Consider the following 17,039-nt stretch of genomic DNA (forward strand, 5'->3'; position numbering starts at 1 on the left):
TCGCAACTTTCAGCTTTACGGGAGCGTTTTTGTGTTGTGGTCCTTGGTCTCTGTGGGTCATTTGTATTTGTTATATTGTTTCTGTGTGTTATCTGCACCCTTGTATGTACAAATGCTTATGTGGTGTTTCTTCTTGCAGTTTCTACACGTTAACTTCGATTTGCATTCATTCACTCCATGGTTGCAGAGACAGTTAAAGAATAGTTATTCTCTCTTTACAGTAGTATAGGTGCTGATACATGTTTAACTTTGGTGCAGTGGATCGAGTGCGTTTCATGACAGAAAATACATGGGCGATTCTCTACTTTTTGTGGTCGTGGAATGTACCTATTCTGATTTTGGCGTGGCTTTGAACTTGCTCCAGCTACTAAAGATGACATGATTGGTATATTTTGGCGTTCATCGGGTCTTGTCCTGGTCCATAATTTTAATCTCCAACATTAAACTACGTCTAAGGTCGCTGAGTACCCGTGTACTAGTTCCGTGTACTCTGCGTAGAAGGATTTCATACTTCGAATTTCATTTCTGGGTTGTGGTATTTTAGAGATTCTAGATACGTGCTGACAACTTTTTCATTGTTTCCGAATTCGTCTTTTAATACGCTTATAGCCTCTTCGTAATTAACATTCGTGAGCGCAAAACCTGAGATTGATTGAAGGGCTTTATTTTTGAGTTGAGCTTTGCGGTAGTTGAACTTCTGTACATTTGTGAGTGATATGTTGAGATGGACGGCTGATTCGAACGAATCCCACAAAGCTTGCCACTCGAGAATTTCGGAAGTGTTAGCTATGGAAGGCGATGACTATCGTTACTACTACGACTAAAATTTGACCACACTCGGGTGTGGATCATTGATTTGTAGGTGTCACGGGAAGGTCCATTTAGCTTTCCGTATTTTTGGTTTTATTTAATTAAAACATGATATACATTTTATCCAAGTTATTTCATTCATTAATCATTCATTAAATCATCAGTTCATATTAACTGACGGACCAAATTTAAAAGTCAAACGCACCTTAATTTGAATGCACTCGTGCATGAAAAATATCACCTGTTTACTGACTGCCTCTCACACCTGTAGTCATTACATTGTATGCGCATACGTGGAACAGAGTGGACAGTTCCCTGTATTTTCAGGTTAGTCAATTATAAATATAAAAAATGTTCGGAATTATTTAATAGTTCAATACGAGAAATGTTAAGCTCGCTATTGTAATATTATATTACAAAGTTGATTAATTGTATGTTCAGAATAAAAAAAAATATACAAGACGACATTTTTCTTAATGCCACAAAATACCCGACGACATAGGTGCTGATTCTGATACTAATGTGAGTAGGAAGAAGGGACGAATGGGAGTGTCTCTGCTATGAGTGTGTGAATGCGAGAGCTCATGAGGGCGTGGTGTAGTAGTAGGCTGGAGGTTTTCAATGAACTTATGCATGCTTTATATTGGTTTGCTGCTCGTATGGACTTAATTTTTTCTAACTCCATGGTTTGTAGTTAGGGGGCGTTTTAGGCTGGATAGAATACAATAGTGTAGGTTTATCGTTTATCGAGATCCTTTACTTCCGCCCACGGCGACGAAAATATTTACATATGCGGACCTTACCTTCCCACAATAATCTCGACATCTTTCCAATACAATTTGCCACTTTTATTTATTTTATTTTATTTTTTATTGACCCGAAGCCCTGAGCAAAACTCAACAAAACAACAGAAACCATTTCAGTAGACCCATAATTACTAGTTATTGCAATATTTTTACATTGGTACTGTTAAAAGAATTAGGATGAATTGTTTGTCCGATAAAAATTATATTCTTTAGGGGACCATTAATTTTTGTTTTGGTAAAGAAGTGTCAGTATTCAGGAGTTGCGTCAATTGAAGTTTAAATTTATTAAGTTATTTTATTATTATTAAGGACTAAGATGACTGGACACAAGTTTTTCAACGCAGTGCTAGGTGTCTTATAATAATACTTTATATGTGATGAATTGTTAATGAGCCAAATTGTCTTTTTGTGTCCTTTTGGAGTACAAGCATTTAGTTCAAGAATTTACTTTTGTTAAATATAAAATTATTGTTTTCTCATTGTCAACAAATTCACGAACGCTTTTTACGCATGGAAGACTATGGGAGAAAGACCCGGAAAATATTTTAATACACTATATAATGACAGTAACTCCCCAGTGTTACTATTGTAATAAGATGAACTCTTTCAACAGCTGTTTCAACAGCTAAGTTGCCCAAATCACGTTTAGGGACATTGGATTGCATATGTGCATTCGCATTTATTTGTTTTCCTTTCACTCGGAAATCGTATCATCGCTTGTTTATATTTTAAAATGTGTATTCACTATAGTGTACCGATTTTTGTGTAAATTTAAATGTATGCATATAAACATTCGATCAGCAACTGACATGATGAATATACATATGATATATGTGTGGTAAAGGAATGAGTAACAAAATTGCCTAAAAATAGGTCAAATGAAGACAATTCAAGTGGTGGTATATGTTTTTACAATACAGCTGGGAATTTTATGTTTGGTTATTGCTACACTTTGACAACACAATACGAGAGGAAGTATTCTTTTTTTTCTTGTTTTTATTTTCCTTATTTTATTTTGAAACGTGGCTATTTTTTACGCGAAGTATTCGTTTTCTATGTTCGTTTGATAGATTTATCTCTGAACAATGGAAAGCGAAAATGTACCGCTTATTGCGGAGATACCATCTTCCAAAGAATGTGTAAGAACAAGAATAAAAGTGTTAATGTACGCACTGATGTACAGCTGTGCATTAGCAGTGACAAGAACAATTGAACCACAGTATCAATATTTTTATATAAAACACAATTTGTCAAACAATGGAACCGAAAATCACACTCTTCACAATACTTCATCGAATGTCGCGTCTTGTTTAACTAATTCTACTTCCTCTGACGATTCAATCGAACAACTTGCTTCAGATAGGTCATGGTACTCTCAAATGGCAGAGGCAGGAATTTCACTTCCTGTTGTGGTATTTTCAGGATCTTTAGCCGACCGTATTGGTAGAAAGCCAGTTCTGATGTGGAACTTGATAATTTCAACAATATCGTTCATCATGAAAACTATAATAGTATACAAAAGTTACAACTTATATTTCTACACTCTAGCTTGTGGAGTTCTTGGACTTGCAGGTTCATTCTATACGTATCAAATCACAAACTTTGCCATATTAGCTGATGTGACGGAGGAAGGCAAAGATAGGTCTTTCTTGATGTCTGCTTTCGATGCCCTTTCGGCTGTAGGGTCAGTAAGTTTTCAAATAGGGACAGGATACCTTGTGCAATATCTCGGATTTACTGATCCATACATTATAGCAGCGGGGATGTTTTTAGCTATAACTATTTTTGTTCAGGTTTCATTGACCGATACATGGAAACCACCTAAAACTAAAACTAAGGTCAAATACTTGAAAATTCCTATAGAATTGTTCTCCTTTTGTCTAGAAAAAGAAAACATGAATCCGAATTCTAGAAATCGTCATTTCGTGATGTATATGGTAGCATATTGTCTTTTTTATTTTCCTTTTTGTACTGCAACCGGTATAAGAACATTATTACAGTTAGGACCACCGTTTTGTTGGACAGCAGAGTACATTGGATGGTACGGTGCTGCCTCAGATTTTATCATGTTCGTAGGTGGAACATTAATACTGAAGATCATTCATACATGTTGCGTTAATATAAAAGATAGCACCATTTCTTTTTTGGGAAATGTTTCGTGTTTGTCAACATATTTGATGTATGGGTTTTCCACAAATAAATGGATACTGTTTGGAGGTAGGTTGTTATAGACTTGCGATACGTTATACACTTAATTAGTAAATTTACATAAAATTAGTAAATTTAAATAAAAATGCAGTAAATGTTTGAGATGCTTATGAGCTAGTAGTTTCTATATGTGTTTGTATTATGTTAAGATCGTAGTTTCTATGTGGATGAATTCAGTCTTTTTTGTGTCAATGTTTGTTTCTGTCTATATTTCTATAATAATGATTTTGTTTTGGAAATCAAGTTTTAAACAGTCTTTTACTGTTGGGTTCATTGGATTCTACTTTTAATCATTAACAATAACGATCAAAATTTGATTACTTTTAATACAATATTGATGTAGAACTAAAGTTTCAAAGATTTTTTGGGGGGGTATGTATCAGTAGTCAAATTATCCAGCAGCATATAAATAATACAAATTTAAAATTCTACAAAACCACTTCGTAGCAAAACTTATATTATTTGAACGACATATCACACGTTTCAACAATAATTAGATTAAAAAAAGAAACATTGTGACATCATTTGCATGTGTAACAGTTAACAATTTTGCAGTGTTATCAATTAACAGCTGTCGGTACTGGGATGGTTCGTGCCCTTCCATTATCATTGGTTAGAGCCTTGATGTCTGAAATGGTCCATCGCGGGAAACAAGGTATGTATCGAACGAAAGTATTTACAGCGTAATGTCTATTTTCAAAACGTTATATAGCGGAATTATGGATTTGAAGATAAATAAAAGTGAGTTCAGTATCGACAAATTCAATTAAAATTGCCTTTGATTATTCGGCTATTTCTTATATTAAGAAAATAGAAAAAAAGGAAAAGAGCGCCTTTGATCGCATGATTTTTGACAAAAAGAAGTTGAAAGCTTGTACCGTGTCAACATATATTACTTTTAAATTAATAAAATTGAGCTGAACTGCATCCTTCTTCAGAAATGCGTTTGTGTTCAAACTTTTATAAACAGAATGTAGCTATACTATTTATTCAGTTATTCTGGATATGATATAGCTGCATTCTCAAAAACTATTTTAAAAATATTTGCTTCCTATAGATTAACCTAGTTTGAAAAAAAACTATAAGGTCTTCATCATGATCAAATTTACCTACATGGATTGTCTGTTTGTAAAATATCTGTAATTGTGTGATGTTCCTCTTTTACCAGACACGCCTTTTCATGATCAAAACGACGAATGTCTTGAAAGAAGCTGAAACTTTTCATCTTTCCGGAGGACTGCGCTTACCCTGCAGTTCTTAATTGCGTGCGTGTTACTCTTTTCTGTGTGTACTTTGTGGTTCCTATATGGATTTTATAACATGTACGTCTGTCGTCTTTTGGTTTTCGTGGCATTGTTTCTTTTTTAACAGATGTCCTAACGTTTGACACCTCGGGATTCATCAATATTAAGAACAATGTACAAGATTTGATATTTCCTTTGTCATTATTCTCTATTACAGGGGTTTTGTATTCAACTATTCACGTGATGGAGACAATACTGCGGATAGGATCTGTCACTCTCTTTAACAACATTTATCACCATACACTGTCTTTCTACAAGGGGTTTACATTCTTCATAATGGCTGGATTCGTCATGTTGTCTCTGATCTTGTTATTGTAAGTATTTCACTTAAACGTTGAGTGGGTTCAAAAATATAAAAAGCACCAATCATTTATATTGCAATTTTCAATAAGCGTTACACGTGTTTCAAGGAGTTTAACTTCTCATTAGCAGCATTAAAATGAAGTATACGAAGATCTTTATCCACAACATAATTGTTTTCAAGAAGTTCTCAAATCCATTTGACGCATTCAACGATACCAGCATATACATAAAAAAGAGCTTTCCTCATTAACATTAAACAATATTTATTGCACATTTTCATTAGATTTATCTCAAGACATGTTATAGTCGCTTGATAAGCTGACAACAAAACAATTACAAAAAGATATTGTAAAAATAATTTGCTCCTCTACTTCGGGGCTGTTTAATTTCCATAATGAGTAAGATTAAAAAAAATCGGTATTACATTTAATAGGTTTAAAAAAATCTGTACGGCTCCGTTTTGCTAGTTACTCATCCTATTTATTTGTAAAGGTACCATTTTATATTTCCAGTTCTGCAGAAATTTGCACTTACATGTTACATCAGTCATTTAGTACTGCGCTATTAAAATTGCCCCTGTGTTAATTGAAAAATGTGTGTAGATATTAAATGTAACTTTTTTTCAGATTCCCAATTTGTTCTGTCTCAAATAGAAGCGATAATGGACTGATCATTGAACAAACCGATATACAGAACACCGATGGTAGAGACATCAACACAGTCAACTCTTCAGAGGAGGTTACTAATTAGAGAGCATATACCGATATATAGAAGCAACATCAGCACGATCAACCTATCAAAGAAGGTTCATCTTTATAGAACGCACACCTATAGAAGTAATATCGGCAATATCAACCATTCAAAGAAAGTTCATATTTAAAGACCGCACACCTATAGAAGTAACATCGGCAATATCAACAATTCAAAGAAAGTTCATATTTATAGACCGCACACCTATGGAAGTAACATCGGCAATATCAACCCTTCAGTTGAGGTTACTAATTAAGGATAAAGATAACAGTGTTTCATACTTATCTATGTATCAATATGTGACATAAATAATTGAGTAACGAATTTATTTCTTCAATTAATTTTCTTGTTTGAATTATTGTGAATATCTGTGTTATAAAGACTCTATAGAAGTTGAACTGAAGCATGTGTATCTATGGTTCTTTATATCCAACAGTAAAAAGGCGTTTGCTTTTCAAATTGAAAATCCTTCAAATATCATGTAAAGTTTCACCTTTTACCTGTTTCATTCATACTTCTTTAAATACTTTGATTCGTCTTAATGACCAAATAAGATATAAAAACAATATAAAAATACCTCATAGCTTATTATGCATTATTCAAACATTGTATAAGTAGGTCTCGTGAGTGACCCATTTCTAACCCGATTCGTGTATTGACTTAAGGTAGATATAAATACATGAATCATGATCAATATTGTTCGTTAGACAATTTATATTTACGGTCATGGTATCGTTACCATCATGTGTTTACTATCTGGAGTGTGAACTTTTCTAGAACGGTGTTCTAAAATGAAGGAACAAGAGCGCCTTATTCAAAAGGAGAAACAGGGTGACAGAGAGAAAACAACGAACGAAGTACCAAATTCCTGTTGGAACACACGGGTTAAAGTGTTATTCTATGTCATGATCAATAGCATCGCACTTATGATATCCGGCTCAGCACAAACGCAGTATATATATGAATATGTGAAAAGGAATGATTTTCCCAATGCGTCGATGCTAACAAATAAAAGTCTTTTCTATTCAGAAGGAAATTCATGCCCAAACACGAAGTCTGAAGATGAAAAGCAAATTCAAGCCAAGTCATCAGACTGGTCGTGGTATATAACTTTGATTGAATATGGACTTGCAACTCCGGTCATATTCTTGGTTGGGCCTATGTCTGACAAGGTAGGACGTAAACCTGTTATTTTGTGGAATCTTGTGCTGATGGTTGTTTCCTTTGCTGTAAAAACAGTTGCTGTTTATTTCCAAATGAGTTTATTTATTTTTATGGCTGGGTCTGCCATTGAGGGATTATCGGGTGCTTTCCAAACATTTCACTTGGCAAATCTGTCAATCTTAGCAGATCAAACTTCCACAGGAAAGGATAGAACAATCATGATGGCGCTATATGATGCTCTTTTAGGAGTCGGCTCCTTTCTTTCATATGCTGGAGCGGGATATGCAATACAGCTAGGAGGTTATTGGTTTCCGTTTGCAATGTCCACGGGACTATTTCTTTTCATATTGCTTCTCGTAGGATTCACACTTAATGATTCCCGTAAGCCAAGTAAAGCATCAGATTTTACTTTAGCGACAATTTCAACATTATTTTTCTCTGTATATTCTAAAAAGAATATCAAATGTAGCAGATATTATATTATAATGTATCTGTTAATTTTTCTCGTAAGTCTGCTACCGCTGACCTCTATCACCAATATTACAACACTTTACTCGCTCGGGTTTCCATATTGCTGGAATGCAGTACACATCGGATGGTACAACGCCGGAAGCAGTCTAGTTGTTATGGTGATAGGAACAGCCATATTGAAACTTGTCCATATTTGTTATAGTGGTTCTAGTGATACAATATTGCTCATTCTAGGATATTTGTCTACCATTGCTTCATTTGTAGTGCTTGGTTTTGCTAAGAAAGACGATATGATATACGCAGGTACTTAATATACGTGTACTTAGTACATTCTATTGAATCACACTTTATTTCCTGTGTACAATTTCAGAGTAAACTGATATTTCGAATATTTGGCAGGTGTAGCAAAGATAAAAGGAAACCATGGTTACCGACCATGATAAAATAATAAAGCACAACAAAATGTCGATTTCATGATTCTATGGACATCCAGTGTATAATATCGGTTAAGATTATTGCGGATTATGCATTAGATATCCCAATTGCTATGAAGTACAATTTCCTTTACATATAACTACATAGGCCATGGTGTGAATGCTTTTCAGAATATCTAACTGTTCGTATCCAAGCCCAAACCAAAAAACAAGTATATGTCCACATCGCGTAGGATGTAAAACTACTGTAATAAAATATGCGTATGCAAGTCATCGATAAAAAACAAAATCGATAAAACCTCAATCATTTCTTTGAATATATATATATATATATATATATATATATATATATATATATATATATATATATATATGGTTTTTTTTACGTTCAAGGCATGGCAGCTGGCGTTTTGAGAATCCTTCCAATCCCGTTGATCAAAGCAATTCTGTCAAGAGCTGTTTTATCAACTAAACAAGGTAAGCTTCCAGTAACGTAGAGTAAATATAATGTAGGGATCTAATCGAGTATAATGCGTGGATAAGACGTTTTAAAACGACACAAAAGCTGGAAATATTGTAATTAATTTAATATTGCGGGAGGTCTTGGAAGACTTTTTCATATCAAAATAGTTATTTACATTATGAAAAGAGTTAATACATGTATATATTTTTTACATTCATCAATTCGAGTAATTCAATTTTCATATAGGAAAGGATCAAGATTTTGTCTCCCATCTACAAGATCAAAATATTTATTTTCAAAAAGGTTTGAGACATAATGATTATTTTCAAAATGCATGAAAGCCTCCCTTTCAAAATCAATTGGTTGTACCCTTACCTTATTACATACACGGATAACAATAAAAGAAATAAAAATAAAACATCGTCTTTGTCTTTGATGTAAATTCCTTCTTCTTTAAGGTGCTTTATTTTCCAATATATACCTAATGGAGGCCGTTTGTCTACTGTTTGGCTCTACCATATTTAACAACATTTACCATCAGACGGTGTCCATATACAGTGGGTTGACTTTCTTTGTTATGGCGGGATTTCCACTACTTTCCATCATCCTTCTCTTGTAAGTATTGCAGTTACAGAAAAATACAACGAAAGTTTCTATCTTACATGTTGTTACTTGTAAGGCTTGTATCGCGTTGGACTATGTTGAGAACATTTTGCGTTATTTTTTCTAGAGGAAACGAACTCTTTTTTTCAAATAATCAAGCTACGATAAGGTCTATGTTTTGTTATGTGATAAATGTTCCCGTTAGTTATAACATATACCTACTCATAAATAATTCAACAGAGGTGTTTACATACAGTAGCTTTCCCAACGTTTTTGTGATTCAGTAATTTTCTGTACAGAAAAGACTTCAGAAAACACTTCATACTACTGCATATTTTGTTGTCAATTATAATAATTTAGCATGAACCTTAGATAGACTTCTGCACCACATAAATATCAAAACATTCCTATCAGTGATATCTATATTTGTAGGTTAGTGATCCAGTTGATGGACAAACCAAATACAGAACAAGAAATTAAAGTAGAACAACCCCCTACAGATACCCATATAATAGTAGAGAGTGCACACATACAAGATGATTACCACGACGGTTATCAAAAATTCTAATGCGAACCAAGAATTATTTTTAAGAATACTCATCTTCTGTAAATATTTAAAACATTTTAGACATAAATAACTAAAATAACGTAAAAAATGAAATAATCTGATTTTTAAGATTGTTCATATTTGCACACTATTTGAGTTTTATCATTACAAAAGACCTTTTGATATGTTTTATTTCAAAATATGTGATGTCCAGCATTTATTTTCTGTTGTAAGCATGCTTATATCTTGTTTTTTTTTTCCTCTGCCGAAATTTTCCAAATTATTTTTTGTCAACCAATGTTTTTTGAGTGATGGATTCAGTTATCTTCAACTCGAGAAGAACATGCTTGTTTACAAACTCAATGTTAACGATCCACAGTTTCCTGTTTTTGATCATTTTTGCACTGCATTGTCAAATTGTTCTTTATCTTGAACCTAATTAATTATCGGTATTGGAAATACATGTACTTATAAATGCTAACGGTCAATACATATGACATGGTTATAGTCTACAGGCATTTTGGTCGAACTTGAGAAAGCTCAAATTAGTTTAATTTCTTTATTGGTCAAAGATGTGTCATATGTTAAAGGTTTTTCTTGGGTACAAAATACAAATTTACGTTTTTGTCAATATAAATATCAAAGCCCATTTACAATAATTTGAGCTTGTTACTGTTCATACCTGATTGAACATGTACCTTAAACATCCGTAGGCACGTATTTGTTATACATGATTTTTTCTTTTTTTCAAAATTTCTAATCTTGACAGTATTGTCATAAATGTTCACCATCCAGAAGTCCCATATTTTATCGATAAAGTTTACATATTTTATCATAAAGAACAAAATATGCATCATGTGATAAAAAGATATAAATTAAGCACATAAAGATTAGATAATACTCGATTAAAAACAATAACAAGTGTTTTATATGGTACAAACAGTGACTTAGATGAAAGTAAAATTATGTAATGGAGGAAAAAACGACTCTCATAAAAAAGCAGCAAAGTCATAATACTAGATCTAAATCGTGCGTAAACACGCGTATAAAGGTTTTATTATTTGTTTTCTTTCATTGCATTGCGGCGGTCATATCAAGTCCAGCTTCTACACAGTACGTATACGACAATATAAATCGGCATGATATTAGTTATCTAAATTCCACAGTATCAACAAACAAAAGTCTGGATTATGCAAATAACCATTCTAAGAACTGTAGGGATGGTGTTGAAAATAATGATATCCAAGCTAAGACTTCCATGTGGTTATGGTACGCTAAGCTTATAGATGACGCAATCGTGTTGCCATTTATTCTTTTTGTTGCACCAGTCACGGACAAGATCGGACGAAAACCGATTCTTATGTGGAATCTTACAGTGATGACTTTATCTTATGCTGTAAAAACAGTTGTTATTTACTTTGAACTTCCATTAAACTTCTTTTTACTAGGGGTAGGCATATCTGGTTTATCGGGTGGATCTTACGCGTTCTACGCATCTAATGTGGCAATTTTGGCAGATCTGACATCGACAGGAAATGATAGGACAATGATCATGGCAACTTATGATGCAATCATAGGCATTGGAGCTTTTATGTCATACGTTGGTAGCGGATATCTCATTCAGTTGAAAGGATTTGCATACCCTTTTGCAGCCTCGACTGTTCTGTATATTCTTCTAACTCTCTTTGTGCTTGCAGTGTTGGATGAATCTTATGATACTCTGCAGACAAGATCACCAGTGCAAGTGACAAAAATTCCTATAATGTTTTTGTCAATTTATTCTAAGAAAAATATGAAATGCAGAAAGGGATATATTTTGATTTACTTACTTATTTTTATACTGGCTTTAATACCGAACTCAGCAAATTTAACCCTATACACACTTGGGCCACCATTTTGTTGGACTGCAGAACATATTGGGTGGTATGACGCTATTAACAGTTTGATAAAAAATGTTGTTGGTACTTTGGTGTTGAAAGTTATTTATATTTGTTTCACTAAAGTCAGTGATAATATTATTGTTATCGTCGGTTTATTTTCCACTACTTGCTCGCTAATTCTGTATGGAGTGGCATCAGAAGACATAACTATCTATGAAGGTACGAACATATTATTGCTACAGAACAACTACTGATTATCCATAATACTTATAATATTTAGTAAGATATTTGATACATATATTATTTGCATGTACAGCATGTGTCTTATCGGGCACAACTTCCTGATGTACTACATATGACAGTTATAAACAAAAATAATTACCAAAATAGCAAACGGGTGAAAATTGATCATAAGTCGAACCAGGACCCCCCTCCCCCCCCCAAAAAAAAGACGCTTCCGCCATGCTGACTTTTTAAGGTCATGTCGTGTGAAAAAGAGAGGACATTTGTCATAATAATTATGATTACTGTTCGCATAACTGTTTTAACCTGATTGTTATTTTCCAGACTTGAATACGATTCGTTTTTGGTCAATGGTTCGTACTTAACGCCTTACGTTATAATCTTTTATAACCAGGAGGAGCGGCATCAGTTATGAAGATACTTTCTACCCCTTTGATAAAAGCGATTTTGTCGAGAGTAGTTGTTTCAACAAAACAAGGTAAGAAGTTTTTAACCATGTGCACCTATGGCACGTCGATCTCGTCAAAAGTATGAGAATGAAATGGAATGTAAAGTTACACACTCAAAATGTTTATTCCGCACTCAAAAGAATATTCGCATTCTTTTGACGAGTACGGTGTGTCGTAGACTATTTAAATTTTCGTAATTATGTCTTTTGTTTATTGTTATAGTCCGATTATAAAAAAATGTGGATATTTTCGATAAAACTCATTTATCTATAATTTGAAGATGTTATTATTCTTTCATAGCTTACTTGAAGGTGTGTTAAGTATTATTGAAGATATTTTGCTGGTCTTTGTAAGTATTTACTATATTTATAAAGGTTATACGATGGTGCATTTGTTGCGTTTCATCATATCTGTTACTTTTTCTATCATTGTTCTTTTGCGTTTAAAATATGACTAAAGCCACACAAAAGGCTTTTAGTTAAACCATTCATTTGTTAAAATGAGACACAAAGTATCGTGCTTTTGCAACATTCATGAAATTCTCACGAAATTACAGTCTTGCATGCGATTTTTCGAATTTGACATATGAGCCATATGCTTCATCAATCGAGATATTTTGTGAAAAGTTATCTTATCTTTTATGGTTGGGCTTTTTAAATTGTTGAAGCATGTGGCAAAAATGTCCTTTAAAAAATGTAATGATATCAAATGTTTTTTGTTCAAATCTGACAGAACTAAACATTTTTGCTACAATTTGTCTTACGGTTTCCATGTTATGCGTGGTTTTGTTGTCAAAGTAAGCACCCATTTTACCTGATGTATGAAATATCCATACTGAGTTAACTTAGTTTGTTCATAGGGCCCAGTTAAACATAAACCGAACATGCTTCATGAGACTGTACAGGGTAATCATGAATTTTTAATCATTTTTAATCCTTCTGTTTCATTTTGTGTATGCTGTGTACTTTGGTGGTGATGTATGAACCTTACAAAACCTTACCTTTCCATAGCTGATCGCTTGATCTGTATTTATTTTCAGGTGCATTATTTGCCAATATCTATTTCATCGAAGCTTTGTGCTCTCTGTCAGGGTCAACTGTATTTAACAACATATATTATAGCACAGTGTCTATATATAAAGGTCTTGTAATGTTTGTGATGTCAGCTTTTCCTGTGTTAGCTATTCTACTTACAATGTTAGTGTCAGGTATTTGTTAAAAAACACTAAATTACAGCAAATATTTAAGTTCACTTCTGGGAAGAATTGATCTTGTCTCTTTTTGTTTGAATGACTATCACCTAATGAAATGTCAAAGGTAGTTAACTCGACAATTAAGAAGGAGACTTAAACTTTCTGTGAATTTATAAGTATAATTCAAAATTGAAAATTTGATAGAAAGTTTACATATTATGGTCAATTCTCAAGTTAAAAATCAAGAATATCAAGCGAATGTCATTTAATGAAGGGAAGACCAAGTCTATTCCCTAACTAACTACAGTACTATTTGCAATCTACTTGAATATAATCATTGGATGATAAAGCAATGAGACAATTATTACTTCATAACTTAAATAAATAAACATGAACAGATAAGATTTCCTGAAAATTTATATGTATGTAAGAAAGCAGTTAATTTCACATGCTAGACAATATCAGTGTTCAGACTTGACATAGAACTGATATTCGGATGAGGCTTAGAACCGCGGGAATTTGTGAGGCTGTGCCGATCATTTTCACCGGTTCGAGCCAATTTCGTGTATAAGTTCTATGTCAAGTCTGTGCACAGATATACTGTCTATCTACTTCTCTAACAAGGCTAGCAAATATAGTGTTAATTCTTTTTAGAGAAGGAGATAGACGAAAAACTGGGAAAAGTATAAACAGCATTAAATAGCAAACGGCTGAGAAAACACATCCAAAGTCCCTGTGATACTGTTACAAAATTTAAAACAAAAATTGATGTTTTAGCAAGGAAAACAAGGTTTTTTTTTATCCGAAACGACATCCTGGCTACTTCAAAATGACGTCACAACAGAAAGTTATAATGAATCATTGACCATTTACCATTTGTAAATATACTGTTAATGCATTTTGACATGTTCAAATAGAAAGGCTGCAATATAAGAGTGGTTACATAATTTTCCTTGAACATGTACAATAGTTCATAAAAAAAAGTAAAAACATTTACTTAGTGATTACAGTTAGTCTCGTTCTACAATGTTTTGCAGTGAAGAAAGGCCCTTTCCATAATCTGTGAATGCAGTTAAGAAATAAATCACGGAATCCAGTTTATCATTGTCTTAAATTTACCACAGGCTGATCATTTATGCCAATTTATTTTACTCCTAGCGCTAGCGAATGTCGGCACAAATGGTCAGCCCGTGATAAACCAATGATAAAATGGAGTTTGCGTGATTTATGTCGATTCTAATAGGACAATTACGGTACTTTTTTAACATTGACCTATTATGAGAACCTTAGACACGTCATATTTGTCCATATTTGGCTGTACACTTTACGCCTTGTCAGTTGAAGTAGTCGGTAATGAAACTTAGTGCTTTGTATTATTATTATTTATAATGAAAGACCGGCCGAATTAAGTAGAATGATGTTAGATATGGCACAGTTGTTTGCATTATAAGGTCACACATGGACAGGTACAACGCATGGACTGTTAGTTTGTCTGACTTATTTGGTACAAAGTTCACTGCAACCATTGCATTTGCCATCGCTGTCACTTTTTTAATGAACCTAAACTGACAGACATTGTCTTATAAGGCATCAATAAGATCTACTCAATCTTACATGTGAGCTAAGAGCAATGCAAGCTGATTTTTAGCAACAATTGATAACATTTCTTGGAAATTATCCCAATTAGATAAATAATTAAAAAATATATATAATGACACAAACTGAAGTCTACCGATCATGACAAGTAGATTAATAACTTGTAATTAATAATAAACGTTTATATATTTGATGAATATTTTAATAAAATTATATTGCCTAAATAAATTTTAAATTATTTTATTTTAAAGATGAATTCAAATAATTACCTTATTTTTTTTAAATACTTATTGCTTTAATATGCTATTTTTTTTGCAAAAACCGAGAAAAAAATAATAAATGAAAAAGATATTACATTATTATTATATTATTGTGTCTCTGGTCAATGAAATCATTTAAAAATATTCAACATTTTATATTGGAAAAGGTAAGAAAACGTAAAATTAAACTATCGAAACGTTTTGAGGACCTATTAATTCCTTACCTTAATTGATGTGGTTTTAGTCTAATAATTGAATGTTGGAGAAACGTGAACACACCGTTTCATTCATAACAATTGTTATTGTTTACTTTTAACATGATGGCGCACATGGCAAGTGCTACCGTGTACGTATGTAAGTGATTTTTACGGAATATAATATAACTTTTCTAAAGCATAACGTTTATTATTTTTTTTATTAAATATGAATTTGATGTTCATTCACGCTATTGAAATGAATGAAAACAGCTGATACACATCGGAATGTAACTTGTGTTTGAGTACATGATTTAAGGTGGGCAGTACTTTACATAAACAAAAGCAACGTCCGGTAAGTCGCGTGCTGCTCATATAGCAATCCAAAATCAACCACAGTTGTGATCTCAAAGCTTTTTAAGGATGCCACATTAGAATTCCTAATATAATCGGGCTTAACGTGTATAGCATTATGTAAAATTTTGAATGTAATTACGTTGTTTTTATTATTCAGAAACAACACGTGACCACATATCACCATATACTCTCTATTCGTCGACAGTTGAGTGGTTAAAAAACAACACACACCGGCTTTGTTACATTTTGAAAAGTTTTTAGAGTTAAAAATTGTTTTACTTTATAAATAAATACAACATTAATTTGAATTAGGAAACACATGTCAGCAAAGAACATTCTTACATTAGAAAACTATTTACATCTTTATCTATTTACAGATTCTATATCATTGTAGGTTAGCTGCATGTTTCAATGTCGCTCCTAATATAGAATCGAGGATAACTGTTGATAAATCTGGTATACAAAAGTCCACCGATGTCTGAAATTGGGACGGTTGACACAGTAATCAGTATTCTACTGAGTTTATTCTATATTCTTGCCGCGATTGTAGAAAAATCTACACCGTCTAAAATATGTTGCATATATAGATATGGAAAGTTAGTAAGCGGGAAATTTAATGCATTTACATTAACATAGTAGAAATAAAACATTTTTTGTAAAGAGAAGAGTATATCAGCTGATAGTATTCCATGGTTTTCTGGTTAAAACTTTACTCCTCATTGTTAAAATTATGTAATGGACATCTATTTTAATAATCTAAAAAAAGACCATCTTAGGTTTATCGTTATGATATATTACGCATATTTATGGCAAGTGATGTGTTACAAAATTCACCACTTTTTAATTTATTTAATATTTTCTTATTAATATGCAAGATTTTTCCATATCCTTTTGCTTAAATTCTTTCTTTTTAACTGTAATGAACAAGGAGTCGCTTTTAAACGTTTAGTTTATGTTATTTTTGTGTATTGTTTCATCAATAAAATTAAATAATTACACATTAGA

At 32.8% G+C, this 17,039-nt stretch overlaps 3 protein-coding genes across 11 annotated transcripts; all 3 read left to right on the forward strand.

Moving 5' to 3' along the window:
- Window positions 1-997: 997 nt before the first annotated feature.
- On the forward strand, window positions 998-6,581 carry LOC148627480 (lysosomal proton-coupled steroid conjugate and bile acid symporter SLC46A3-like). 2 transcript variants are annotated; one of them, XM_088573863.1, is made up of 4 exons: window positions 998-3,833; window positions 4,396-4,479; window positions 5,286-5,442; window positions 6,058-6,581. In XM_088573863.1, exons 1-4 carry the CDS (start codon window positions 2,702-2,704, stop codon window positions 6,179-6,181), a joined length of 1,497 nt encoding a protein of 498 aa, XP_088429989.1. In that variant the 5' UTR covers window positions 998-2,701; the 3' UTR covers window positions 6,182-6,581. The 2 variants fall into 2 exon arrangements, with proteins under 2 accessions (XP_088429989.1, XP_088429994.1); XM_088573868.1 differs by having other exon boundaries at window positions 3,651-3,833; window positions 4,380-4,479.
- Window positions 6,582-6,723: 142 nt separating this feature from the next.
- LOC148627481 (proton-coupled folate transporter-like) lies at window positions 6,724-9,890 on the forward strand. 2 transcript variants are annotated; one of them, XM_088573853.1, is made up of 4 exons: window positions 6,724-8,119; window positions 8,644-8,727; window positions 9,172-9,328; window positions 9,749-9,890. In XM_088573853.1, the coding sequence occupies exons 1-4, from the start codon at window positions 6,973-6,975 to the stop codon at window positions 9,882-9,884; spliced, it is 1,524 nt and encodes a 507-aa protein (XP_088429979.1). In that variant the 5' UTR covers window positions 6,724-6,972; the 3' UTR covers window positions 9,885-9,890. The 2 variants fall into 2 exon arrangements, with proteins under 2 accessions (XP_088429979.1, XP_088429983.1); XM_088573857.1 differs by lacking the exon at window positions 8,644-8,727.
- Window positions 9,891-9,943: 53 nt separating this feature from the next.
- On the forward strand, window positions 9,944-17,032 carry LOC148627482 (proton-coupled folate transporter-like). 7 transcript variants are annotated; one of them, XM_088573875.1, is made up of 4 exons: window positions 9,944-11,962; window positions 12,381-12,464; window positions 13,475-13,631; window positions 16,429-17,032. In XM_088573875.1, the coding sequence occupies exons 1-4, from the start codon at window positions 10,834-10,836 to the stop codon at window positions 16,514-16,516; spliced, it is 1,458 nt and encodes a 485-aa protein (XP_088430001.1). In that variant the 5' UTR covers window positions 9,944-10,833; the 3' UTR covers window positions 16,517-17,032. The 7 variants fall into 7 exon arrangements, 4 of the variants coding, with proteins under 4 accessions (XP_088430001.1, XP_088430009.1, XP_088430004.1 ...); XR_015920809.1 differs by having other exon boundaries at window positions 10,834-11,962; window positions 13,446-13,642; XM_088573883.1 differs by having other exon boundaries at window positions 10,834-11,962; window positions 13,446-13,631.
- Window positions 17,033-17,039: the final 7 nt, after the last annotated feature.

The sequence above is a fragment of the Perna viridis genome, chromosome 1, assembly GCF_037379345.1.
Source record: "Perna viridis isolate PV_CMFRI_1.1 ecotype Kerala chromosome 1, ASM3737934v1, whole genome shotgun sequence".
Taxonomy (NCBI): domain Eukaryota; kingdom Metazoa; phylum Mollusca; class Bivalvia; order Mytilida; family Mytilidae; genus Perna; species Perna viridis.

Excerpts from the sequence above, each read along its gene's own strand:
- LOC148627482 (XM_088573875.1), top strand. The coding sequence starts at position 10,834 with ATGGAGGAAAAAACGACTCTCATAAAAAAGCAGCAAAGTCATAATACT. Across the intron at positions 11,963-12,380 it reads AGACATAACTATCTATGAAG|GAGGAGCGGCATCAGTTATG; the intron begins GTACGAACATAT and ends TTTTATAACCAG. Across the intron at positions 13,632-16,428 it reads TTAGCTATTCTACTTACAAT|GTTAGCTGCATGTTTCAATG; the intron begins GTTAGTGTCAGG and ends ATATCATTGTAG.
- LOC148627481 (XM_088573853.1), top strand. The coding sequence starts at position 6,973 with ATGAAGGAACAAGAGCGCCTTATTCAAAAGGAGAAACAGGGTGACAGA. Across the intron at positions 8,120-8,643 it reads AGACGATATGATATACGCAG|GCATGGCAGCTGGCGTTTTG; the intron begins GTACTTAATATA and ends TTTACGTTCAAG. Across the intron at positions 9,329-9,748 it reads CTTTCCATCATCCTTCTCTT|GTTAGTGATCCAGTTGATGG; the intron begins GTAAGTATTGCA and ends CTATATTTGTAG.
- LOC148627480 (XM_088573863.1), top strand. The coding sequence starts at position 2,702 with ATGGAAAGCGAAAATGTACCGCTTATTGCGGAGATACCATCTTCCAAA. Across the intron at positions 3,834-4,395 it reads TAAATGGATACTGTTTGGAG|CTGTCGGTACTGGGATGGTT; the intron begins GTAGGTTGTTAT and ends ATCAATTAACAG. Across the intron at positions 4,480-5,285 it reads GGTCCATCGCGGGAAACAAG|GGGTTTTGTATTCAACTATT; the intron begins GTATGTATCGAA and ends TCTCTATTACAG.